Source organism: Zootoca vivipara, chromosome 17 (assembly GCF_963506605.1).
Source record: "Zootoca vivipara chromosome 17, rZooViv1.1, whole genome shotgun sequence".
Lineage (NCBI taxonomy): Eukaryota > Metazoa > Chordata > Lepidosauria > Squamata > Lacertidae > Zootoca > Zootoca vivipara.
The window spans coordinates 34,399,105-34,424,617 of record NC_083292.1 but is presented as its reverse complement, the minus strand read 5'-3'; the positions used below and the strand labels follow the sequence as shown (position 1 = coordinate 34,424,617).

The 25,513-nt window shown below is 50.8% G+C and overlaps 1 protein-coding gene across 13 annotated transcripts in view; it reads right to left on the bottom strand.

Annotated features, from left to right (window-relative positions):
- Positions 1-24,570, bottom strand: part of TPM3 (tropomyosin 3) — a 65,138-nt gene extending 40,568 nt beyond the window's left edge. For 6 of the 13 annotated variants that reach the window (XM_060269657.1, XM_035097736.2, XM_060269659.1 and 3 more), the window contains exons 1-2: positions 24,309-24,569; positions 16,785-16,910 (exon numbers count right to left, since the gene is read on the bottom strand). In XM_060269657.1, the coding sequence (XP_060125640.1) occupies positions 16,785-16,910; positions 24,309-24,422 (240 nt within the window). In that variant the 5' untranslated portion in view covers positions 24,423-24,569. Of the gene's footprint in view, positions 1-7,946; positions 8,146-16,784; positions 16,911-24,308 lie in introns of those variants that run through there. The other 7 variants (XM_060269660.1, XM_035097743.2, XM_060269661.1 and 4 more) reach the window with 3 other exon arrangements.
- Between the last annotated feature and the right edge of the window lie 943 nt (positions 24,571-25,513).

The window sequence follows — 25,513 nt, the reverse complement described above, 5'->3', positions numbered from 1 at the left end:
GTTTTCACGCGAGGCTCAGAAAGCCGACGGGAGAAGCGAAGGGCTTCTGAAAGTCAACGGGAGTCTCCGGCTAACAACCCAGTTTTTATTTCAAAAGTGGCTACTCGTCCAAATTCCCAGGATTTTGTCCAAGGTGCCAACGCAAGACTTGAGATATTTACTGAGTTTGCTGACATAGGCTCCATCTGCCCTGTCAAAGTGGCACAATGCTGCTTTAACACGGCTGTGGCTTCCCCCAAAAAATCCTGGGAACCGTAGTTTAAGTATGCAGGGATCCCCCCTGCTCATGTCACAAAACTAACGTTTCCCATAGTTCCCTGGGAAGAGGGTTTGGAGTTAAACCACTCTGGGAATTGCAGCTCTGGGAGGGGAATAAGGAACCTTTCCTAGCAACTCTCAGCACCCTTAAATTACAAAACTCCCAGCATTCTTTGGGGAAGGTTGCTCAAAGTGGTATCATCCTGCGTTAAATGTTAATGCTTTAAGGGTTTGTTTTTCTTACAATCAAGTGGTATATAGATTTTAAAAAATAAATTAAATGTACGGTGCCGGTGGAACCATATTCTATTACCTAAAAAAATGGACCAAGCCTGAGAACCTTATGCTACCTTCTTTCTGTTCCAAGGGGCATAAGAATGTGAAGTACATAGGAAGGGGCCCTTCGGAATGAGGCAGGAAGCCCATCTAGTCCAGCATCCTGGCTCCCCCAGAGCAGCCTGATTTATTCAGGAAGTCCAAAAAGCAGGATATAAAGGCAATAACCCCCCTCCTGCCTTCGTTTCCCAGCAACTGGTATTTGGAGTCATGCTGCCTTTAATCCTGGAAGCAGCAAACATTCATCGTGACTAGTAGCTATTGATAGCCTTTTAAAAAAAAACACAACCTGATTTTTATTTGCACGTCAATATACACTACACAGTTATCTATGAAAAGGGGCTGAGATGCTAATATCACCTGGAGATTTACAAATCGGAAATTGATTATTTTATCAATTCTAATTTGAAAAGCACTTGTGTCACCCAATTTAGGGATACAACCCTAACATGCTATAAAGGAGCCACTTCCTGTCAATTCCTTTCAGAGATCCTAAACTCTTGGTGTCCTGAGTTACTAAGCTCCAGCTGTTTATAAACATCTGCATATCCTTCTGTAGCTACAGCTACTAGAGTTGATTTTATTATAAACATGGTTGCATATCCAGCACTACACTCCAAGCAGATTCATTGAAACTGATGGACGTGACTAACCTGGGTCTATTCATTTCAATGGCAGCACTTATCAGATCGCCTTATCTCCCATGCCAACAAATGTGCGACCTTGCCAGACTTTCGGCATTTTCAAAACGGAGGTCATCCTCTTGTCACAAGTGTCAGCTTGAGAGATTTCTTCACACTAAGCATACACTGACTGAATTCCATCGCTTCCCCAGCTACCAAGATTTCTACTTTTTAAACTCAAGGCTCCTTGCCCTCAGTGTTTTGAAGCCAGACCAACAATGCCTCAGAAGGCGATTTTTACAGTACCGTAGAGGGATAAAGATTCAGTTCCCTGTCTGTTTCCTTACTGCTCCCAGGCAGGCAGAAACTGGGTTCTGCAAAATACATTTGCACTTATCTGAGCTTATAAAAAAAAAGGGAAGTGGGCATGCAAGCAAGCAGCAAGCATGCATAAATTCAACGGGAAGTGGCGAGCATGAAGAAAAAATATTGCCTGTGATAAAGGGGATGGGCAGGCAATTAAGGAGAGTCTTGTGCTGCAAGACAAATGCACTTTAGATCCAATACCTAAGCACCCTTGAAGATAATCTGGTGTTAGAAACCAGCTGTGAGCAGTATCTGGTTTCCCGAACAGCAGCCCTAACAAAGAGACAAGGCAAGGCCTTGGTACCAGCTAGCACAGCCGTTTGCAGCCCTATCAGCCAAAAAAGAAGCCAGCTGTGGACCAGAGCAAAACCAAGGCTCCCAGGCCTGTGGTGCAAAACTACATAGATCACCCAATGATTTATATCTGGCTCAGCCCGACAACCCAGATCTGCGTCTTTGGGTGGTCTACATTCTCAAGGAAAAGGGGGAGAGGGAAGGAAAGCTCACCAGAAGCTCCCACAGAGCCTTCTTTCACTCCTCGAGAGGTCACGTTACGGTTGGAGACAGGTTTGCACCCCTCTGCGCCAAATGAAATACCTTGGGGCCTTTCAGTACCGTTTTGCATGTGCAAAAATTGAGGGGCAGACACACTGCTTCATTTCCGATCGGGACACGTCCCATGGCTTCCTGCTGAAACCTTAACTTTTCATGCCACAGCTGAGACTGGGGTAGCTCTGTTGGTATATAGCTCATGGGTTTGAGCCCCACACTGGGCTAAAGCAGGCTTCCTCAAACTCGGCCCTCCAGATGTTTTGAGACTACAATTCCCATCATCCCTGACCACTGGTCCTGCTAGCTAGGGATCATGGGAGTTGTAGGCCAAAAACATCGGGAGGGCCGAGTTTGAGGAAGCCTGGGCTAAAGATTCCTGCATTGCAGGGAATTGGATGATCGTAAATTCTAACTGCTCCAGGGATTGTGGCGTGGTGGACTAGACACCCCTTCCAACTCTATAATTCCATTACTTTTTGGGGGAGGGGGGGAATTCCCACTTTTCTTGCACCCCTCCAGAAGACAAGAACATAGCAACATTGGGGAAACATTGCAGGACTACCAATACAGCAGAATGATGTCTGGGGAGGTTCGGTGTAAATCTACCACTAATGCAGTGTGAAGGGACCCCCTAGAGATTACTCGTCCATTGCAGCCTCCACTCATCATCAAAGCAAAGCAGAGATTGCCAGGGGAAGATGACCCCTTGCCTTTGTATTCAAGGGACACAAAGCTGGTCAGCCTTGATATTGTGTTGTAAAAGTGCCCCACTCCAGAAAAGCAACCAGACTCTTCAGCCACCTATTATGGCAGCTTTCACCAACCTGACGCCCCCATGACATGTTTTGGACCACAAGTCCCATCAACCCCAGCCAAGACAGCCATGCTGGCCAGGGCAAAGTCCAAAACATCTAGAGGGGCAGCAGGCTTCACCCACTGAACCTAGCAAGGTTTGCATCCAAGCAAACTGGAGAAAAGAATCAGCCACGGCTCTGGCCATCACTGCCCATAATGGCCGCTGCTGGGAGTGCTGGGAGTTGGAGTCCACAATGTCTGGAGGGGTGCCAGGCCGGGTGAAGGGCTGAACTACGGGGGAGGTCTGTGACTGGATCAATATATTGGGGGGGGGATCTGGATAAACTATCTCTGCAAGATCCAGAGCACTGCCCAGCTCTTACCAGCGATCACAATTCCCTCCAGCAGGGCGGACCGTGGGCGAAGCCTGCCTCTCCCCCCACCAGCCTAAACTGCCTCATTTCCTGAGCAGGAAGCAGAAGCGTCACCCCACTGCTTCCAGAAGATCCCTTTTTGGAGGAGGCTTTCCGGAAAACGCCTTTCAAAGGAGATCTATGGCGGAGAGACCCCTTGGCCTAACTCTCAGAGGTCCTTCATCCAATACTCACAAAGCTGAACCACAAAAGGGGAGCAGCCCTGAAGGATTGCAGCCCACCCTCCCACATCATGCCATCAGGAAGCCCTGCCCTAGGCCAGCCCTAATATTTCCCCCTGCAGCCCCACCTCCCCGCCCCCAAACTGGCTACTGATGTTCTGCCCTGCAGGCAAACTCAGGAATGGGGAAGGAAAGCAAATATTGATACAGAACTTAACAAAGACTATCGCTCGGCATTGCTGTGTAAGCCTCTAAGCAACGGCTTGTCTCTTTCCATTCTGTATTTTCATATCCATTTATGGGTAGTGTGGGTTGCTTGATAAAAAAAAACCCCGACTTAAAATCAAATGTCTGCATAAACAGGAAGAGGTGTTTAAAGAAGAAGAAAAAGATGGGAGGCCTTTTATCTGCCCCATGTGTCCATGGATTATAATCCATGCCAACCCTACTCAGAGTAGACCCATTCATATGAATGAACATGACTACCTGGAGCTCATTCTTTTCAATAGGTCTACAGCCCTCTGATTATAATTGGGTTTTTTTTTGGGGGGGGGGTGTACTTTCTTGTATTCTATTATTGATCTTTCTTATTGATAGCTACCTTGAGCAATGCATTTAGGCACTCAAAGAGAAAGATCTCTCTCTCTCACACACACACACACACACACACACACACACAAACACACACTATGGAAGAAACATAGGCACACCCCAGCATCTATCCAGAATTCCTCACTGCTTTGCACCACACACTATTCCCCACCAAACATATGCCCCTCTAAGGATGGGACCTGCGGTCTCTTCTGGTTCCTATTTGCGGAGGGGGGGTGCATTTCTGAGCCCTAGGGCCACATTCCCACATGGGCAATCTTCCAGGGACCACACACCAGTAGTGGCATGGGCAACAGGTCAAAAAGGGTAGCTTTGCACAGAAAATTCAGAGATTTCTAGACACACACCTATATCTCTCTCTCCAACCAAGCCAATAAGAACTATCACCATTTAAGGACACATTTTCAGCAGGGCAAAGCAGCCAGGGTCAACAGATCAGAGTGGATGGACAGGGGCGTGGCACTGGAACATCAGGAGGAGAAACCAGAGGTTCCTCATCCATAATCTGCTGCCTATTCAAGGCTCCCAGAATAAGAAAAGATGGGTGACTTTATATGCTCTCATTTCAAAGTCTCTGCCTTATATAGAGCCGGGTGCCTTGCAACAGCACTCTGGGGTTCCCCGCACTCAAAGTCTTCCCCAGCCTCTGCTACCTAGTGCTTTTCAACTGGAAATGCCAGGATTCCAACCTCATGTGCACCTGCTGGATCAGGGCCAAAGCTCCATTTAGTCCAGCATCCTGTTCTCCCAGAGGCCACCTAGATGCTTCCAGAAACTGGCATTCAGGTACCATGGAGGAAGAGCAAAGCAGGAGCTCTGCTGCCAAGTTGTGGGCCCACCCTTACGCTCAGCAACATTGGCCTTGAGTCACCCACAATTCTCTCCTGGAGCTGCTTTGTCCATCTGGCCAAGAGCAGCCACCCCCTCCCCTGCAAACCGAGGCATTTTGCAGCCTCTGATCTTCACGCACGATATAATTAAAAGGCACGGGATTCACAAGATGTAATATCGCAAGCTTTTTAAGGAGAAGGTGGGGGAATTATTAGCCACCTTCGTGGAGGATACGCCTTAATGAAAGAGTGCTTGTCGTCCCTGCTTGGGAGAATGAGATGGGGCTGTTGTTGCCACGCCCTGCTTTGGGGCTTCCTAGTATACCTTCACAGTATACATCAGAGAGACAGGGAGGAAAACAGGGAAGAGTTGCCCTACAGCAAAACGGAACCTCCAGGTGCAGAGACAGTCTACCCCTGAATATCAGGCACCAGGAACAGAACAAAACAAAAAGGCAGTGGCCTTCTCTGGATTGCCTGGAGGGATCTATCCAGCGACCATCGCAGGAAACGAGATGCTGGGCAGGATGGAGCCTCGGCCTAACCCAGTAGGGTTCTTCTGGAAGAAAGAGGCAGGACAGCTCCATACAGAACCTGCAAGCTCAAAAGCAGTTTATTTCCGAACACCAAAAGGCTGAAAATGAGCAATGTGGGGGGTGGCGGTTGCCATCACCTTCACCATTCATTTGTGACCTTTCCAGTTGGACTGTGCTCTGATCAGACAGAACAGTCCTTATGTTCTTGAGAAGCATGATGACCAAGAATGTAACCACCAGGGCAATGCATAGTTAAAACTATGGAACCCACAGGAGGCAGTGATGGCCACCAACCTAGACTGCTTTAAAAGAGGATTAGGCACATTTGCGGAGGACAGGGCTGTTGATGGCTACTAAACGCAACAGCTATGGCTCTGCCTGCACACTTGGAAGGCAATAATGGTTCTGAAAACAACTTGCTGGAAACCACAGGAGGAGAGAGTGGCTCTTGTGCTCAGGGGCTGTTTGCGGGCATCCCACAGGCATATGGTTGACCACTGAGAAGACATGATACTGGGGCAGATGGGCCCCTGGCCGGACCCAGCAGGCTGTATGTTCTGATAGTCACAGGCTGCCTAGTGTTCAGGGAGCAGTAAACATGCATCACCTTCCTCCTTGGTAAGGGGCTTCTAGGTAAAGGTAAAGGGACCCCTGACCATTAGGTCCAGTCGCGACCGAATCTCGGGTTGCGCGCTCATCTCGCATTGTTGGCCGAGGGAGCCGGCGTACAGCTTCCAGGTCATGTGGCCAGCATGACAAAGCCGCTTCTGTCAAACCAGAGCAGCACATGGAAACACCGTTTACCTTCCCGCTGTAGCGGTTCCTATTTATCTACTTGCATTTTGACGTGCTTTCGAACTGCTAGGTTGGCAGGAGCTGGGACCAAGCAACGGGAGCTCACCCCGTCACAGGGATTCGAACCGCCGACCATCTGATCAGCAAGCCCTAGGCTCAGTGGTTTAGCCCACAGCGCCACCTGGGTCCCAAGGGGCTTCTAGAAGCAGCTAATTAGAGACCAAGAGGGAAGAGCAGGGGGAAGAAGACAGGGAACCAGACCACTGTTACCACTGTTTGGATGCTAGACTTTCTACCCAATCCAGTGGGACTCTTATGCTGCACAGCTCACAGCCGCAATGGTTAAATAGGAACCTCCCACGTTTCAAGGCAGAATACCACCAAGAAATGTTTAAAAACACCAGTCGCTAGGGGATTAAAAAAAAACAGGAAAGGAACTCTTGCCTTCATCAACCCCTCACTTAAGGGCTCCCCAGGGGCATCCTGCAAGGGCCACAGCTAGATTATGAGATCTCTCTGGAGTGGCCCAACAAAAGCTCTTCTCAGGCTTTCATACGTGTGTTGGCTCCATTTTAGTTTCCTGGCAAGACCACTGAGCTACTTCCCTATGTGAGGAAAGACTAAAACACCTGGGGCTTTTAAAGTAAGGAGCAAGTAAGGAGGGGGTGCATGGCAGAGGTGCATAAGATTACATACATGGTGTGGAGAAAATGGATAGGGAAGAAAACTAATCCTAGAATCTGGGGAGGGAGTATCAGTCAATGAAGCTGGAGATTCAGGACAGCCAAATGAAGGAGTTCCTTCGCTCAGTAGGAAATTTGCTGCCACAAGATGCAGCGACGGCCACCAACTTTAAAACAAAAATAGATGAGTGCACGGAGAATAAGGCTAGCAATAGCCACTAGCCATATGGACTATTTGCCAGCTCCAGGATCAGACGTGGTAGGCTTGTTCATAAGGCTTTTTGGGGTTCACATGTAGGAGAGGGCTTGGGAGCTTCCTGCAAAGCATCTGATGAGGAGCTGCAGAGGCAAGATGGGTGGGCGGGAAGGATGCAGAGTTAAATAGACCAATGGCCCAATCCAGAACAGATCTTCTTACAAGCAGAGCCGTGGCTCAGCGGCAGAGCATCCGCCTTGCGTGCAGAAGGTCCCAGGTTCAATCCCCAACAGGCACCTACCTCCAGGTAAGGTCGCGAAAGACTCCCTGCCTGAAATCTGCCGCCCTTCAGTGTAGACAACACTGAGCTAGATGGACCAATGGCTCAGTAGGAGGCAGCTTCCGATGTTCCCCAAACAGAGCACCCATGTGTAGGAGCAGCCTACCCCCAGAGGACGAGGCCCGGCAGGCAACTGGTACTCAAGCCCAACCCTTACAGGGTCTCCAGTGGCACCACCGTGGGAAACCTGGAGCCCATCCCCGATGCCTTACTCGAAGCAGAACCATTGATGGAGAAGGACATTGGTCAAATTTCAGTAGGATCCTCTCTGAGCAGAACTAGAGCCACTTTGGCCAAGCGCAGAGGATTCTGGGAGAGTGGCCAAGCGCAGAGGGTTCTGGGTAGCAGCTGCTGCGCCCCCGCGGCGGAGGGAGCTCGCCCTCCCTGCAACCGGCCCGCCCGCCCCCACGGAGCGCCCCCTCGTCCTACCTGCTCCCGGGCGCGGCGCTCGGCCTCCGCCTCCCTCTGCAGCCTCTCGGCTCGCTCGTCGGCCTCGTCGGCGTGCTGCTGCAGCACCTGGATCTTGCGCTTCACCGCCTCGATGGTGGTCGCCCCGGCCATGGCCACAGACTGCCTGCTTCTCCTTCCCCGGCCCGCCCCTGCTCTCCACTCCGTCCGCGCCGCCGCTCCCGACAGCCCCCGCGCCCCGCCCTGAAATACCCGGGAGGCGGTGCCCCCCGCCTTCTCGGTGACGTCACGCGGCCGCGGAGGGCCCCGGATGAAGGCGGGGCCCCCGCCGCCGCCTTCTTCTCCCTGCCCGGCTCTCGCTCCAGCTGCAGGGTTGCCATGGCAACGGGAGCAGGCCGCCAAGCCAGAGCCGGCAAAAAAAGAGAGAGAGAAACCTCAGCATCCTTCTCCATTCGCTCCGCCGCACCCACCCCCAGCCCCACCACAAAGGGAAAGCAAGGGAGGATGAGAGGCAAGAGAACCTTCCCAGCCCCCTTTGCAGGCCTGTTGAAAAGCAATGAGGCTCGCCTGCCAGGGAAGCGAGTGTCTAGCTGACGGATCAGGCCAGCGGTCCATCCTGTCCTCACACTGGCCAACCCAGATGCTGCCCTTAGAGAGGCTCGCTGCTGAAATTTGTGGGGTTTTGCTTCCAAGGAAAATAGGGGCCGGAGCAAGTTGGAAGCCCACCTGAGCGGCCCTGCAGGATCCCCCAGCCGTGTCGTAGAGCTCAAAGCATTCCTATGATTAACATCCACGAGCTGCACCAGCCTGGAAAGCCTAATAACATAAGAAGGGCCTGCTGGATCCAGCCAAGGGCTCATCGAGTCCTGCATCTTGCTCTCAGATTGGCTGAACAGTTGGTGTGGGAAGCCCACAAGCGCAAAAGCATTCTCCCCTGCAGCAGTTTGCAGCGACCATGGAGGCAGGGCAGAGCCATTGTGGCTAGTAGCCACCTGCATCAATTTGTCCAATCCTCTTTTAAAGCCAACCAAGTTGGTGACCATCACTGCCTCGTGCAAAAGGAAATCCCAGTGCCGTGTGAAGAAGCCCCTTCCTTTTATCTGTCCCAAATCTCCCAGCATTTAGCTTCGTTGGACACCCACGAGTTACAGTGTTTAAACGTGAACTGAATTGAATTTCTTCCCCATCCCTAACAGGCTTCAGCCCAACCATTCTCCCAAAGCATGATGTGCTAACCATCACACACATAGTCTTTTAAAAAGGCCTTTTGGCCTTACTAATTCCTTTGACCTTTCCCATCCACTCCTGCATGTTGGCATATTTGCTATACCATAAAGGGGGAGTGGGGTGGGGGAGTTAGGAGCCTAGGCCTGAAGACTGCAAGGACAACTAGGTACATATATGGGCACGAGAGATCCAAACTCAACCTTTGCAAAACAGCATCTGGGCTTTTTACTGGGAGATGAAGCAAGGCTGGGAAACATTCCATTCCAGTGAGGTCTTTCTTCTCACTCACTCACGCACGCATACACACACATACATCGCCCTCTGACAAGCCTGCTCCCCCTTTCCCTGATCAATGGAAGATCTGAGACTCTAGTTTCCAGCTGACTTTGCTGCCAGTTATGGCTGTGGGTTACACATATTTGACCAAGTGGCATTTGCCTGGTGCGTCAAGGCACTGCGGGAACATCCAGCTATAATTTGTATGTCGTTTCTCTTGGAACAAGGCGATGCAGCCGGTTTTAGAGCATGCTGTCTGGCCTGCTAGTCAGAAATAGTTGTGTAGAAGAGCCCTTATCAAACTCTGCAGGCCTTTCCTGACTGAGAACTAATAAGGAGAGTTTTTGTTGCAGCAAACAGGAACAGCACAGGCTTGATCCCACTGCTGTCTCCATGCACAAGACTGAAAAGAAACATGAAATAGCGCAAACAACAGCTGGGTGACACTCCCATTTCAAAATTCCGATTCAGTGTCTTGAGGATGGGAATGGAATTGTGAATAAGAACCTGATAAGGTACAAAGTTCTATTGAATCAGACCAAACGTCTGTCTAGGCCTCCACCCTTGGAACCTTGGAACCCTTGGAGCCATAAGAAGAACCTACTGGATTGCGCCAATGTTCCACGTAGTCCATCATCCAGTTCTCACAGTGGCCATCCAGATAGTCTAACTGGGTAACCCTCAAGCAAGACCCAAGCACAGGAGCCCTGTCCCCGCCTGTGGTTTCTAGCAACTGAGAGTCAGAAACATTTCTGCCTCTGAGTGCAGAGGAAGGACATGGTCATCAGAGCTAGCAGCCATTGAAGCAACGTAGGAAGCTATGTTACACTCATTGTAATGCCTGGCAGCAGTTTTCTGGGGATTCAGACAGGAGTCTTCCCCAGGCATACCTGGAGATGCTAGAGATTGAACCTGGGGGTTTCGACATGGCACCGAACTATGGTCTTTTCCTCCATAAATAAAGCAAGATTCTAGTCCTTATAGTTCCAAGAAAAAGGCTGATTTAAATAGGAGCACACAAGGTCACCCCATTCAGGACCAGTCTAGTCACTGGGACCATCTAACGGATTGAGGTTGAAGCCCAACAAGACAGAAACACTGTTTCTAGCGGACAGGGGAGAGACAAGTGGGGGAGGGATTCCTTGGTCCTGGATGGGTTAACACTACCCCTAAATGACCAAATGTGCAGCCTGGGAGTAATTTTGGAGGTACAGGTCATTTCTGAGTCCAGGGCAGCTGTCTACCCTCTCCATCTGGTACACCGGCTGAGACCCTGCTTGTCTGCGCACTGTCTCACCAGAGTGGTACATGCTCTGGTTATGTCCCGCTTGGACTACTGCAATGTGCTCTACATGGGGCTACCTTTGAAGGTGACTCAGAAACTACAAATAATACCCTCCTTCTGTTCCCACACCTGGTATCCAGAGGCACACTGCCTCTGACAATGAAGGAGGCAAGATTCACCTTCCTTGGAACTTTTTTTTTTTAATTACTAGTCCTTATTTTTCTGTGAAGATCTGCTTGGGAAAATGGTGGGTTTGAACCTGAAGATTCCCAGATGTCAGAGGGCAGTGCTTCATATAGCTCCTTGCAACTTCTCCACTATACCAGAAAAAAGGGAGGTAATTATGCAATAGTAGCTTTGAAAAAAAATCAGAATTAAGTAATGCAAAATAGATTAAATTGTGCAAATCACATTTGCATAACATACCCAGGGTGCAGAATTCAACTATTGTTGCTCAGCATGCATTAGTGATGCAGAATTTTGATTTTATTTCATTCTCTAAAAAGGTTGGCCCATAGCTAACAAAGCCTTCAGGGGTTTAAGGGAGGGCACATAACATTCCTTCCTTGAGGTATCTGTCTCTCCCCCCCACCAGCGTCTCAGTTTAGCCCTTCAGCTGTAAATCAGCCTGGGGGATGAGCAGCCATCTGGAGTCGGTTGGAGGAAGACTCTTGAATCCCTCCCGCAAAGCCTTTTTGCCACCCGTCACTCCTTCCTCCTTCCAGTGGGGTCAGCATACCGATCCTGACTTTGCAATTAGCACCCAAGGAGTGCTGAGCATTCCTTGGCACCAAGGCCCGGCTTCTGAGGTTACTCTCACCCTCCTGGAGCCCCCCTGCAGGGCGTCTAAGTGGTTAGGCCGCTCAAGAAACTCGCAGCTAATGTTTCTTCTTGGGCCTTCCTCCCATGTGTTGACAGCTAGCCAGTACTGCGCAGCAGATCTCAGAGAACAAAACCCCACCATCCCAAGCACTCCATACTTAAATTCCTGTACTGCTTAATGGGATTGAAGGAACTTTTCCTCAATAACTGTGGATAAAGGGATGTGTTCTCTAGCCCCCTCTGCTGGACAGATGTGGGCAGGAACTAGCCGAATCAAGGCGGAGGGGGGAATCGATGATCTGAGACCCCTCCATGTCCTGTTCATTGTGCATTCATGAGTATTTGTGCTCATGATGCTATCAGAGCAGTCATGTGTGACCCCGCTGTCAAAACTATTTGTCCCCTGCAAGAGTTTTGGTGCGGACACACTGCTTTGTTTCCAATGGGCGCTTGTTCCATAGCATCCTGCTGAACTCCTGTAAATTTTTATACTGTACCACAAATATTCTGGCTACAGCAAAAGAACATGGAAGCATCTCAGAACAACTAATAAAGCAGAACGATGTGGAGATGATCCCATACCCTCCAACATTTCTCCAATGAAAATAGGGCCGTCCTATTTCACAATAGGACAGGTGGCGCTAGGGACGCGGGTGGTGCTGTGGGTTAAACCACAGAGCCTAGGGCTTGCCGATCAGAAGGTCGGCGGTTCAAATCCCCGTGACAGGGTGAGCTCCTGTTGCTCGGTCCCAGCTCCTGCCAACCTAGCAGTTCAAAAGCATGTCAAAGTGCAAGTAGATAAATAGGTACCGCTACATACAACGGGCATTTCCGTTTGCTGCTCTGGTTCGCCAGAAGCGGCTTAGTCATGCTGGCCACATGACCCGGAATCTGTATGCCGGCTCCCTCGGCCAATAACGCGAGATGAGCGCCGCAACCTCAGAGTCGGTCACGACTGGACCTAATGGTCAGGGGTCCTTTATTCCACAATGATAATGATAATACTTTTTTTATTTATACTCTGCCCATTCGACTGGGTTGCCCCAGCCACTCTGGGCAGCTTCCAACATATATAAAAATGTTTTAAACATAAAAAATCCCTATACAGCCTTCAGATGTTTTCTAAAGGCTCGGGGGTTGCATAACTCCATACGCTCCAACATTTCACCAATGAAAATTGGGACATCCTAAGGAAAGGCGGGACATTCTGGGATCAAATAAAAAACTGGGACAGTAAACCCAGGACTGTTCCTGGATAATACATCCACTTGGAGGGTCTGTGATCCAGAATAAATCCACTACAGATGCACTGCTGTTGTGTCGTCAGTGATGAGCCAGTGGGCAGTAGCGGTTTGTGTTGGACTAGGCTCTGGGAGAGACCAGGGTTTAAATCCCTGCTCAGTCATGAAACTCTCTGGGTGACCTTGGGCCAATAGAAGGTCACCCATGAAGAGACACAGCCCCAAGGCACAAAATTTGCCCCCTAAAATTTGCCCAGTGCTGTGGCATACACTTTCTCATGCCCCCATCCACTGGCGGCCATCAACTTGTATGGCTTTCAACGAGGATTAGACAAATTCATGGAGAATAGTGAGGCTATCAGTGGCTACAAAGCCAGATGGTTATGTTCTGCCTCCAAAGTCAGAGGCAAAATACCAGTTGCGGGGAACTCCGGGAAGGGGGAGTTGCTCTTGTGCTCAGATCCTGCTTGTGAGCTTCTCATTGGGGCATCTGGTTGGCCACTGTGAGAACAGGATGCAAGACTAGATGGGCCATTGGCCTGTTTTGCCAGCCAAGCTCTTCTTATGTTCAGATGTGTCCAAATTTAATTTGGAGAAAGGGCCATCCCTCCATTCTTTAACTCCCTAACTTCTGATAGAGAACAAAAAGTCACCCTAGTCAAACCACTGGTTCATCTAGCTTAGTACTGTCTCCACTGACTGGGGGTGGCTTTCTGGGGTGTCAGGGCAGGGTCCAATCCTTCACTTTGTATGTTTATACCTTTGAAGGTGACTCGGAAACTAAAACTAATCCAGAATGCGGCTGTCAGACTGGTGACTGGGAGCGGCCACCGGGGCCTTATAACGCCGATCCTAAAGGATCTACATGGGCTCCCAGTATCTTTCTGAGCCCGATTCAAGGTGTTGGTGCTGACCTTTAAAGCCCTGAATGGCCTTAGCCCAATATACCTGAAGGAGCGTCTCCACCCCCATCGTCCTGCCCAGACACTGAGGTCCAGCTCCGAGGGCCTTCTGGTGGTTCCCTCCCTGCGAGAAGCCAAGTTACAGGGAACCAGGCAGAGGGCCTTCTTGGTAGTGGCACCTGCCCTGTGGAATGTCCTTCCATCAGATGTCAAGGAAATAAACAACTATCTGACTTTCGGAAGTCATCTGAAGGCAGCCCTGTTTAGGGATGTTTTTTTAATGTTAGATTTCTTTGTGTGTTTTAATATTTTGTTGGAAGCCGCCAAGAGTGGCTGGGGAAACCCAGTCAGATGAGCAGCATATATTAGTAGTCCTGGGGGCTTCCTGAAGGAATCTGGCCACAGGATGCTGACCAGTGTCATGCTCTAGCAGGGCTCCTCTTCTTCCCAGTTCTTCCCAGTGCTATTTTTCTAGGAAAAGAGGTGCCAGAGCTCACCATGAACTTCTCTCTTGTTCTCTTAGAATGACAATGGCACCCACCTGAGAGGTACTGGGCCTGAGCTCCAGCTGGGGGGAAAAGCCCCAGTTCTTACTCTGTTCCACCGAGCAGGATCCAGAAAAGGAAGTGATAGGTGGCAGGAGGTGGCAAAAGCTCAAATGTCTGTCAATTCCCCCCCCCATAGGCGATAAATCTGTACAGATAATCCCCTCCGAATGCCAAGTGGCAGCTGCTCTAGGCGCTGACAGCCCTTAGCTGCTTGACGGATGGGGCCAACGTTCGCTCAGGGAGAAACTCAACGCCATTGTTTTCCTAGAAACTGCCACCAACAATGCAAGGAATAGGGAGTGTGGGGCAGGGTGGCGGGGAACCGCATAACTTTCCCAGCTCTTCCCCGGCCATTAGCGGGAGAGTGCCAGTTGGGTTTCCACTTATCCCAAACTCCCGCCTGTCAGTCTTGGGGCAGATTTGAGGCAAAAATCTGTCCTAAGGCACAAGTGACTCAGAGTTTCCAGTTGCAACCCGCGCACGAGATAATCCACTTTTAAGGAGAATTTCTCGATGACCTCGGCAAGCAACGTTCTCTGTTCATCTTCCCATTTGCAGGAACTGCCTGATGCCAACTTGGGCCATCAGTTCATCTAGCTCAATATTGTCAGCAGCAGGCATGCTTGGTTCCCAAGGGCCCAAAGGCCTTATGGGGAACTTTCCAAGGGCCACATGCCGACAGGGGGCGGGGCTATAGGCAAAAGTAGGCTGGTTTGTACACATATTCACACACCCCTCTCTGCCCTCTGTGTGGAAAAGCAGGATCAGAGTTCAAGGACATGTCGCAGCCAGGCAAAAACACTCAGGGGAGGCGGGTGAAACAGGGACAGTGAAGAGCCAGAAAGAGAGGCCTGGAGGGCCGCATTTGCCCCCCCCCCCAGGCTTGTGGTTCCCCACCCCTGGTCTACAAACTGGCACTTGCTGTCAGAATCTTCAAATCAATAGTCCCTGGAGATGACATGGATTGATCCTGAGACCTTTTGCATGCAAGGCAAATGCTCTACTGCTGAGCTACATCCCTTCCCGTTAGTTTAGGACAGAGATGATGAGAAAATGGGAGAGCAGTATCCCCAACCTGGTGCCCTCCAGACGTTGGTGGACTCCTCAAAGATCGATGGATATGACTTTGTACAACAGACTCCATATGTTTCAACCATGCAAAACTCAGAGGTTCTTATACACCTGCATGCCTCTGTCCAACCAGGCAATCAGGAGCATTAGCAGAGTTCAAGGACACACTCCACCCAGGGCAAAACACTCTCGGAGGCTGCAGAGCTGGACTCGTGAGGGTGCTATGGCCTGGGGAGTTTCCCAAGGGCCAGATGGAGTAGCCTGAAGGGCCGCAGATGAGATTCCCCACGCCCTGCTCTAAAAGAAAGTGAAGGAGACTCTCTTCCTGTTGGCAAACACCTGCCTGCTTGTTCACCTGAATTCTCTCGTTGGTCGCCGCAGGTGAGCAGCTGTTGATGATACTAATAGCATTCACGGTGTTAGAGGGTAAATTAAGCACTGTGGGCAACTGTGGAGCTGTGTTTGAGTTTTTAAGCATAGACATTGCTGGGGAAAGACCCAGCCAGGGACAGTTGGTTCTCCGGGTAGCTCCTGGCGTTGTGCAAAAGTCAGCAGCGGTTTGGTGAGCCTAACCACAACGTTTGCTGTAAAAGATAAGGTTATTTTCAGAACCCGAGTGTTTCCTTTTTCCTCACTCTCCGCTCCCCACACTTTATGCCTTTCCTGTCAAGAGGCCGGGGGGGGGGGTCAATCTCCTTGCCAGCTCATTTTGTACCCTGGCACTGTGTGGCTTCTGGGTCGATTTGTCCCCAGGATGGAGATGGGCAAACCTATCTATTTTGGTTCCTCTCCATTTCTCATTTTGCATATCTTACGTTTGTTTCTTCACATTTCCATTTTTGAAAAAAAGAAAAACCAGCATTTTAATGCGCATTTCTCTTAGCGTTCACATTTTTGTGAGCAATTTCCTATAATGCACACATTTTTCACAAAGCAATTCCCCCCTAACATAATGGACACAAGAAGGGTCTCCCCTGCCCTCCTTCCTTAAGGTCCTTTAGCATTCATTCCAATTTGGGGCCAGGCAGCTCTTCAAAACCTTCAAAGAGAGCAGGGAAAGTTGGTGCCCATTGGAGCTGGTAGGGTAGAAGTCGGGGAACCTGACAGTAGGTGGCGCCAGAGCCAATGACAGGCAGAGCCCACTACTGTAATTCTAGCTTTGTCCCCATCCTCCTCCTCCTGATGGAGCTCTGAAAGGAGCAATCCTGAGACTAAGAAAGAGGAGGAAGCTGCCAGGCAGGACCACCTCCTTGTCACCCGTGCAAGTAAGAAGGCAGGCAGGTGGAGAGGGGCAGGCCAAGGGCAGTGCCCCATTCGCCCCAGTGGCTCAGTTCTGTTGAAACAGGGGACTGCCCTTTGCACAGCAGGACCCACAGCCATTCCAGCCACGTGGTTTGGCCCCGCAAAAGTGCTGGGTGAAAATGCAGTCCTGCTTAGGGAAAACAAATTCAGAGAGGGGCGTCCCTCTACCCCAGACCCATACATACGTCAGCCGCCTTCTTCTCCGCCAACTCCAGCTTCTCCTGCGCATCTTTGAGAGCCTCTGAATATTTGTCCAGCTCGTCCTCCGTCCCCTTCAGCTTCTTCTGCATGGCGGCTAATTCATCCTCCAGCTGCAAAATGAAAGGGGAGGTAGTGTTTACCATGCGTCCGCAGTCCTCCTTGAGGCCTAGAACCTTGAACACTGAGGAAGAAGGGCAAACCTGCCCCGTTTGGTTTCTCGTTTCTCCCCAGAATTAAGTTTATCCACATTTCTGTGTCGGCCACAACAGGAGAAGCTTCACTAACTGATTTAGCTGTGATTCTGGCATTGCGAGGGGCTGGGCATGATGTCCCTTTGGGGGTCCCTTCCAGCCCTAGAGCTCTATGATTCTATGATTTCTGCAGATCAGGCCGCCTCTGGAGGCACAGCAGCCGGTCAGGCCAATTCTTTTCTGATCAGCTGGCAACCTTAAGAAGACATCTAAGCTAGATTCAGAGAAAGTGGGTGTAGGATGTGTTTTATTGTGTTATTAATATTCTGTTGGGAGCCGCCCAGAGTGGCTGGGAAAACCCAGCCAGATGGGGGCGGGATATAAATAATAAATATACACAACATAGATGATGATGATGATGATTGCTCCCATTTACTCTTGCAGCCACAGAATCCACACCTACCCCACACCTGCCGTTTCCTAGAAAAAGCTGTATTTGGATGCTTTCCCTGCCAAATCAGCTTCGATCCAAATTGGCCGGGGAGGGTGAGGGATGACCTAGCTGAGTTTTAAAATGGCAATGTGTACATATTCCCAATGTGAGGGTCCTGGGTTCAATCGGCATCTCCAGACACTTATTGAGAAGGCTTCTTGCCTGAAGCCCTTGAGGCTGCCTGTCAGTGCATGCAGTACTGGGCTAGATAGACCAGTCAGTGACTCAGTGTCATGGCTTCCCCCCCAAAGCATCCTGGGGAGCCCTGTGAAGGGTACTGAGAGTTGATAGGAGAAGGCCCATCAGAGAGCTACAATTCCCCCCCCCCGACAAAACCCTTTTCTTTCCCCCATTTTGTCTTCAGTCTAACCTGGGCGTGTAGGAACACAAGTCCTTATTTTAACAGGCATTTGCTCCGGATGGGACTGCCCGATAACAGATTGCATTGCAAACCGGTTTGAAAAACCTAGTCGTATACGCAGCACACATTGAAAGAGCTCTTATTCTGCTTTAAAGGTCAATGGCTTCCTCCAAAGAATCCTGGGAACCGTAGTTTGTTAAGGGTCTCCTAACCCCTCTCAGCTCCCTTAACAAACTACAGTTCCCAGGATTATTATTTTGGGGGGGGGGAGCCGCAGCTGGCCAAGTATTATAAGAATGCATTTAAACGTATGGTTTGTGCGTGACCTGAATATTTACAGGCCGGTTTTTTAAAAGTAGGCAGATTTGTGGATGTGTAACTGGTGGCGATTCACCCGTGTGGCTAAGAGAGAACCTCCATGTCCAGAGGCAGTCTATCTTGTGATGCCAGAATTGGAGATGGGGAAGCTTTGGGCCCTCTGGATGTGGCGACCAGGGTTCTCATTGCAAGCGGATGGCAAGGAGGTGAAAACATGGAAGGAAAAGGGGTGGGACAGCGAGAAAGCATAGAAGAATCATAGGATGGCAGAGTTGAAAGGCACCCCAAGGCAGTGGCGTAGCGCTGGGGGGCGATGGGGGTGCGTCGCCCCGAGTGCCACCCTGGAGGGGGGGTGACACTCGGTGCCCCCCCCATTGGGGAACTTTTTTCTCTTCTGTTGCATGAGATTTTTCAACTGTTCTTATATGTTCTTTCAATGCTGACTTCATATCTGAAGTCAGGTTTGTTCTGTAAGCTCTAGTTTTTTTTGCAATTCATGTTTTTAACTTTTCACCAGAGCCAGAGCCGCGTGGGGGGGGGGGGTTTGACAAAAAATTTTCGCACCGGGTACCACCTGGGCTTGCTACGCCTCTGCCCCAAGGGTCATCTATTCCAACCCCCCTGCAATGCAGGAATCTTTTGCCCAATGCGGGGCTCGAACCCACAAAGCTCGAAGCCAATAGCCCCGTGCTCTACTGACTGAGCTATCCCAACTGTGAGAGAGAGATGGTTTCGCAGAGAGAGAGGGGGGGCAGTTGCAGAGAGGGAGGAGAGAACCATTAACTTCAACGGTTCTACTCTGAGCTGGAGAAGTCTAGGATGCAACCCAGAACCTCCACTTACAGTGGCAGTCTACCTGTGCCTCCTAGATTCCGAGAGCAAGCCACCTGGAGGGGCTGTTGCCCTCATATCCCGCTTGTGGGCTTCCTGGAGGCATCTGATTGGCCAATGTGTTTGGGGGGTGCAGGATACTTTGGTTTGACACACACACACCCCAGGATGCTCTTCTGTTCTGCCCAAGCTCCCTGGTGTGTGAGATGGGGGCACCCTGAGTAATCTCATGCCCGTCTGGAATCGCAGAATATAATATGCCCATCCTCACATGCCCCCTTTCTCTCCCCTATTGTCAGCTGTTTGGTCACCCTGAAGCCATCCTGATCACGGGGGCAGCAGCAGCACCCGCCCAGCCCTTCCTTCCTTTGTTTGCCAAGACTTTGTCAACCGTAAGGAATGTGAAACTGGCGCTGAGAGTTGTTAGGGGATGCCCTATTCCCTTCCCAGATCTACAATTCCCAGAGTTCCCTCTGTCAATGACAGTTCCCAGGATCCTTTGCGGCGGGGGGGAGCCATGTCTGTTAAGGGCGCTGAGTGTTATTAGGAGACTCATTCCCATCCCATCCCAGAGCTACAATTCCCAGAGTAATTTAACAACCAAGCCTTCTTCCCAAGGAACTCTGGGAATTGTAGATCTGGGAAGGGAATAGGGCATCCCCTAACAACTCTCAGCGCCCTTTTGTTAACTACAGTTCTTTGACTGTTTAAGGCACAGCAAGCCTGCAACTCACACGGGGGTTACGTCCTGGGAATCGTGCCTAAAGCCAAAATCGTGTATAGTCAGAACCAATTGAGTTTATTGGGGGTGAGATTGCCAAAGTCTTCCCCCCCCCCCGGGGGGCCTGCCCGCTTTCCACCCCCTTTAAAAATCAAAATTAAAAACCGGTTTGTTTTCCAAGCACGTAAAACTGAACGCGTGCAAGTTAAATGTGTGTTTGTTGTGTGCTTACTGTAGTGCAGTACTGCTTTGCTTCCCAGTTATTTACTTACCTGTTGATTCACCTCATTTCTACCCCACCTTTCCCTACAAGGAGCTCGAGGTGGCACACTTGTCGCTCCTCCTTCTCAGCCAACTACCACAACGACAACCCTGCAAAGTGGGTCAGGCTGAAAGCGAGCGACTAGGCCCGAGATCACACCCAGCGTGCTCCATGGCCAAGCGGGGTGTTCGAACCCTGGTCTCTCCCAGGTCCCAGTCCGACCCTCTAACCCAGGCATCCCCAAACTTCGGCCCTCCAGATGTTTTGGACTACAATTCCCATCATCCCTGACCACTGGTCCACTTAGCTAGGGATCATGGGAGTTGACCCAGGTGGCGCTGTGGGATAAACCACAGAGTCTAGGGCTTGCTGATCAGAAGGTCGGCGGTTCGAATCCCTGCATCGGGGTGAGCTCCCGTTGCTTGGTCCCAGCTCCTGCCCACCTAGCAGTTCGAAAGCACATCAAAGTGCAAGTAGATAAATAGGTACCACTCCGGCGGGAAGGTAAACGGCGTTTCCGTGCGCTGCTCTGGTTCGCCAGAAGCAGCTTTGTCATGCTGGCCACATGACCCGGAAGCTGTCTGCGGACAAACGCCGGCTCCCTCAGCCTATAGAGCGAGATGAGCGCCACAACCCCAGAGTCGGACACGACTGGACCTGATGGTCAGGGGCCCCTTTACTATGGGACTTGTAGGCCAAAACATCTGGAGGGCCGCAGTTTAAGGGTGCCTGTTCTAACCACTACACCACACTGTCTCTTTAAATGTCCAGCGCTGTGTTCCTTTGAGAGGGTTCTGCGGCCAAACAGAGTGGAAGGGATTTTATAGAATAATTTCCAGTTTATGCGACTGGTTGGGGTGTTCCTCTCTCTCTCTACCCCCCTCCCCTCCCCGCCATAGTTCCTCATTGCCTTACAAGGAAACCATGAGAGGCTTCTCAAAGCACAGACAGAGAGATATCCCCATCTCTAAATTCCCTTTGCTCTCCCAGCCTGAACAGACATGAAACATTACTTGATCTCTTCTGCCCTGCCTCCAGGCAAGGTCAAAACAACACGCAATCTCCAATATCCTAGACATTCCTCCCCCCCCCCGACAAAACCCTTTTCTTTCCCCCATTTTGTCTTCAGTCTAACCTGGGCGTGTAGGAACACAAGTCCTTATTTTAACAGGCATTTGCTCCGGATGGGACTGCCCGATAACAGATTGCATTGCAAACCGGTTTGAAAAACCTAGTCGTATACGCAGCACACATTGAAAGAGCTCTTATTCTGCTTTAAAGGTCAATGGCTTCCTCCAAAGAATCCTGGGAACCGTAGTTTGTTAAGGGTCTCCTAACCCCTCTCAGCTCCCTTAACAAACTACAGTTCCCAGGATTATTATTTTGGGGGGGGGGGGGAGCCGCAGCTGGCCAAGTATTATAAGAATGCATTTAAACGTATGGTTTGTGCGTGACCTGAATATTTACAGGCCGGTTTTTTAAAAGTAGGCAGATTTGTGGATGTGTAACTGGTGGCGATTCACCCGTGTGGCTAAGAGAGAACCTCCATGTCCAGAGGCAGTCTATCTTGTGATGCCAGAATTGGAGATGGGGAAGCTTTGGGCCCTCTGGATGTGGCGACCAGGGTTCTTATTGCAAGCGGATGGCAAGGAGGTGAAAACATGGAAGGAAAAGGGGTGGGACAGCGAGAAAGCATAGAAGAATCATAGGATGGCAGAGTTGAAAGGCACCCCAAGGCAGTGGCGTAGCGCTGGGGGGCGATGGGGGTGCGTCGCCCCGAGTGCCACCCTGGAGGGGGGGTGACACTCGGTGCCCCCCCCATTGGGGAACTTTTTTCTCTTCTGTTGCATGAGATTTTTCAACTGTTCTTATATGTTCTTTCAATGCTGATTTCATATCTGAAGTCAGGTTTGTTCTGTAAGCTCTAGTTTTTTTTGCAATTCATGTTTTTAACTTTTCACCAGAGCCAGAGCCGCGTGGGGGGGGGGTTTGACAAAAAATTTTCGCACCGGGTACCACCTGGGCTTGCTACGCCTCTGCCCCAAGGGTCATCTATTCCAACCCCCCTGCAATGCAGGAATCTTTTGCCCAATGCGGGGCTCGAACCCACAAAGCTCGAAGCCAATAGCCCCGTGCTCTACTGACTGAGCTATCCCAACTGTGAGAGAGAGATGGTTTCGCAGAGAGAGAGGGGGGGCAGTTGCAGAGAGGGAGGAGAGAACCATTAACTTCAACGGTTCTACTCTGAGCTGGAGAAGTCTAGGATGCAACCCAGAACCTCCACTTACAGTGGCAGTCTACCTGTGCCTCCTAGATTCCGAGAGCAAGCCACCTGGAGGGGCTGTTGCCCTCATATCCCGCTTGTGGGCTTCCTGGAGGCATCTGATTGGCCAATGTGTTTGGGGGGTGCAGGATACTTTGGTTTGACACACACACACCCCAGGATGCTCTTCTGTTCTGCCCAAGCTCCCTGGTGTGTGAGATGGGGGCACCCTGAGTAATCTCATGCCCGTCTGGAATCGCAGAATATAATATGCCCATCCTCACATGCCCCCTTTCTCTCCCCTATTGTCAGCTGTTTGGTCACCCTGAAGCCATCCTGATCACGGGGGCAGCAGCAGCACCCGCCCAGCCCTTCCTTCCTTTGTTTGCCAAGACTTTGTCAACCGTAAGGAATGTGAAACTGGAACTCTCTGGAGAAAGGAGCCAAGCCGGTCTGAGATTCTTTCTGCCCTCCATCATCCGCACCTTCTTTCTCTATCCCTCTCCACTCATCAAAAACCCACCAACGCAGGTGGGGAAAGGTGAGTGCGAAGGTTTAGTCCGTGCTGGGGTTAACCACTGCAACTCACTGCCTCTCAGCCTAGCCTACCCCGCAGGGTTGTTGTAGGGATTAAGTGTGCAAGGCAAGAACCATGTATACCACCTCGAGCTCCTTGGAGAAACAGGTGGGATATAAATGCAAGAAATAAATAATACGGACTCTTAGTCAAAGGGCCCTCTGAGCATACGCAGAGGCCTCTTTCCGTACTGCTGAGCGATGAGGACTCCTTGCAACTATTTTCAGTTCAGGAATTTGGCTCTGGGGGTCTTTTCAGTGAACGGTCGGCCAGATCTCTGAGCGCACGCAGAGTGCAGTTCCCAGTGCTGCTGATCAAGTCGGGGGCACACGGTGGCTGATCCATCTGACACACACAGGGAGGTGAGCTCTGAGTTGTGCTAACTCAAGGGGAAAGGCCCTCTGAACATATGCAGAGTGCATTTCTCTTGCCGGTGGGTAACCACCATCAGAGCCAACCTGGAATTAAGGGAAGGGGACCTCAGGCAAACATTAGGATGAACCCCAGGCAAACATTAGATGGACAAGCACTCTGCACATGCTCAGGGGCTCCTCTGCAGCACTTAGTCCACATGATCCAGGATGGAACTCTGCAATTTAAAAGGAGGCTTAGTTGTCAGTAGGACCTTGTGGTCCAATCTCAGGCAGAAACTGTAGCCTGTATGTAGCCAATGACAGCCGTACTCAGAGTAGACCCATTGATATAAATGGCCACGACCTCACTTAAGACCATTCATTTATCTGTGTGGGTTGTCTTTTCAGCAGAAACCCCAAATTTTTACGTCCCACATTCCATCGATCCAATATTTATGAAAACCAAATAAGAAATTGCTGCTTTGAGGGTAGAGAGCGAACAGCCCAATGTTTATTTTGTTAATTTTTTGTTTGTTCGTTTATTAATTAATTTTGAAACTGAAGCAAAAACTGGCGTTGTTGGATGCCAGCTTCTATCAGCTGTGGTGGCCAACAGTCAGGGACGATGGGATTCGTAGTTCAGCAACATCTGGAGGGCCACAGGACCCCTACTTGCCGGCCAACCCTGTTCCAAGCAATCAAGGACCACATGTGAAATGAACCTACAGAGATATAAAGCGGGGATGGGAAGTCCGTATCACTCCAGATGTTTCTGGACTCCAGTTCCCATCAGCGCCAGACACCATCGAATCATAGACGTTGGAAGGGGCCACAAGGATCATCTAGAGCACTCATAGGCAAACTCGGCCCGCCAGATGTTTTGGGACTACAACTCCCATCATCCCTAGCTAACAGGACCGATGGTCAGGGATGATGGGAATTGTAGTCCCAAAACATCTGGAGGGCCGAGTTTGGCCATGCCTGCTCTAGAGTGACTGGGGGGAAACAGAAACCAGATTGCTTGACTCGAGGGTATCCGTGATGAGCTAAGTCAGAATTCGAATCCAGGACTCTACCACAAACCTCTCACCAGCTCCCCCCCACCCAGCACACAAAGCCGAGCCCAGTGGCTGCCCACCTGCTTGCTCCTCTCTTCCGCCTGCTTCTGCTCCGCCTCAGCCTGCTCTGCCCGGTCCAAGGCGTTCTCCTTATCCAGCTTGAGCATCTGCATCTTCTTCTTGATGGCTTCCATGGCGGCAGTCGGTGGAGGGAGGTGGAGAAGCCGAACCGAAGGGAAGAGCTGCCCGTGCGAGTAGGAATGGGGAGCACGCCGAGCGGACCTGGCTGGCACGTAGCAGACTCGGGGAGCACCCTGAGCGGACCTCGGCGCTGCCTTCGAGAGCCTGCTCCCTCTCCTCCCTGCCCCTCGGCCCTTTATAGTTGTCCTCCCTGCCAGCTGGCTGGGAGGTGGGGCAGGGGGACCTGTGGCTTTCTAGGGCCTGGTCCAAAATAACCCCTCCATTGCCCTGGCATTGCCTTGCGGTGGTGGTGCTGGGGAGAAGACCTGGGAGAGGCATCCTTTTTTATTTTTTGCTTCGTGATGAGCTGTGGCCATATTTGGCCTCCCTAGGGGAACAGCTGAGCACCACTAATAGAAACCCCTAAAAGTGGCAAAAGAGGGGAGGGGGTTGAATGCTGCTTTGTTCCAGCGAAGAGGACACCCACCCCTCCGGTCACTCACCCACCCCCTTCCCTTAGTTTTTCACACAGGAGCAAGCAAAGGCGGCCCCACAGGGTGAGTGCAATAGACAAGGACAGAGGATGCCTGGGTCCTCTTTCACTTGTCCCTAGCAAGGCAGTGAGGTCAGAAAACAAGGGTGGAAGGTTTAAAGCGCAAGGGAGACCACCCCCCCACCCCCCCGGAAGAGACCACCTCAAGGTACTGGAGGCATCGGAACATCAGAAGAGTTTTCCTGGATCAGGCCAATGGCCCCACCTGGTCCAGTATCCTGTTATCGAAGTGGCCAACCAGATGCCCAACAGGAAACCTGCAGGCAGGACCCAAGCATAATAATAATAATAATTATTATTATTATTTATTTATACCCCGCCCAACTGGCTGGGTTTCCCCAGCCACTCTGGGCAGCTTCCAACAGAAAAATAAAATATAACAATCTATTAACCATTAAAAGCCTCCCTAAACAGGGCTGCCTTCAGATGTCTTCTAAAAATCTGGTAGCGGTTTTTCTCTTTGACATCTGGTGGGAGGGCGTTCCACAGGGCGGGTGCCACCACCGAGAAGGCCCTCTGCCTGGTTCCCTGCAACTTGGCTTCTCGCAACGA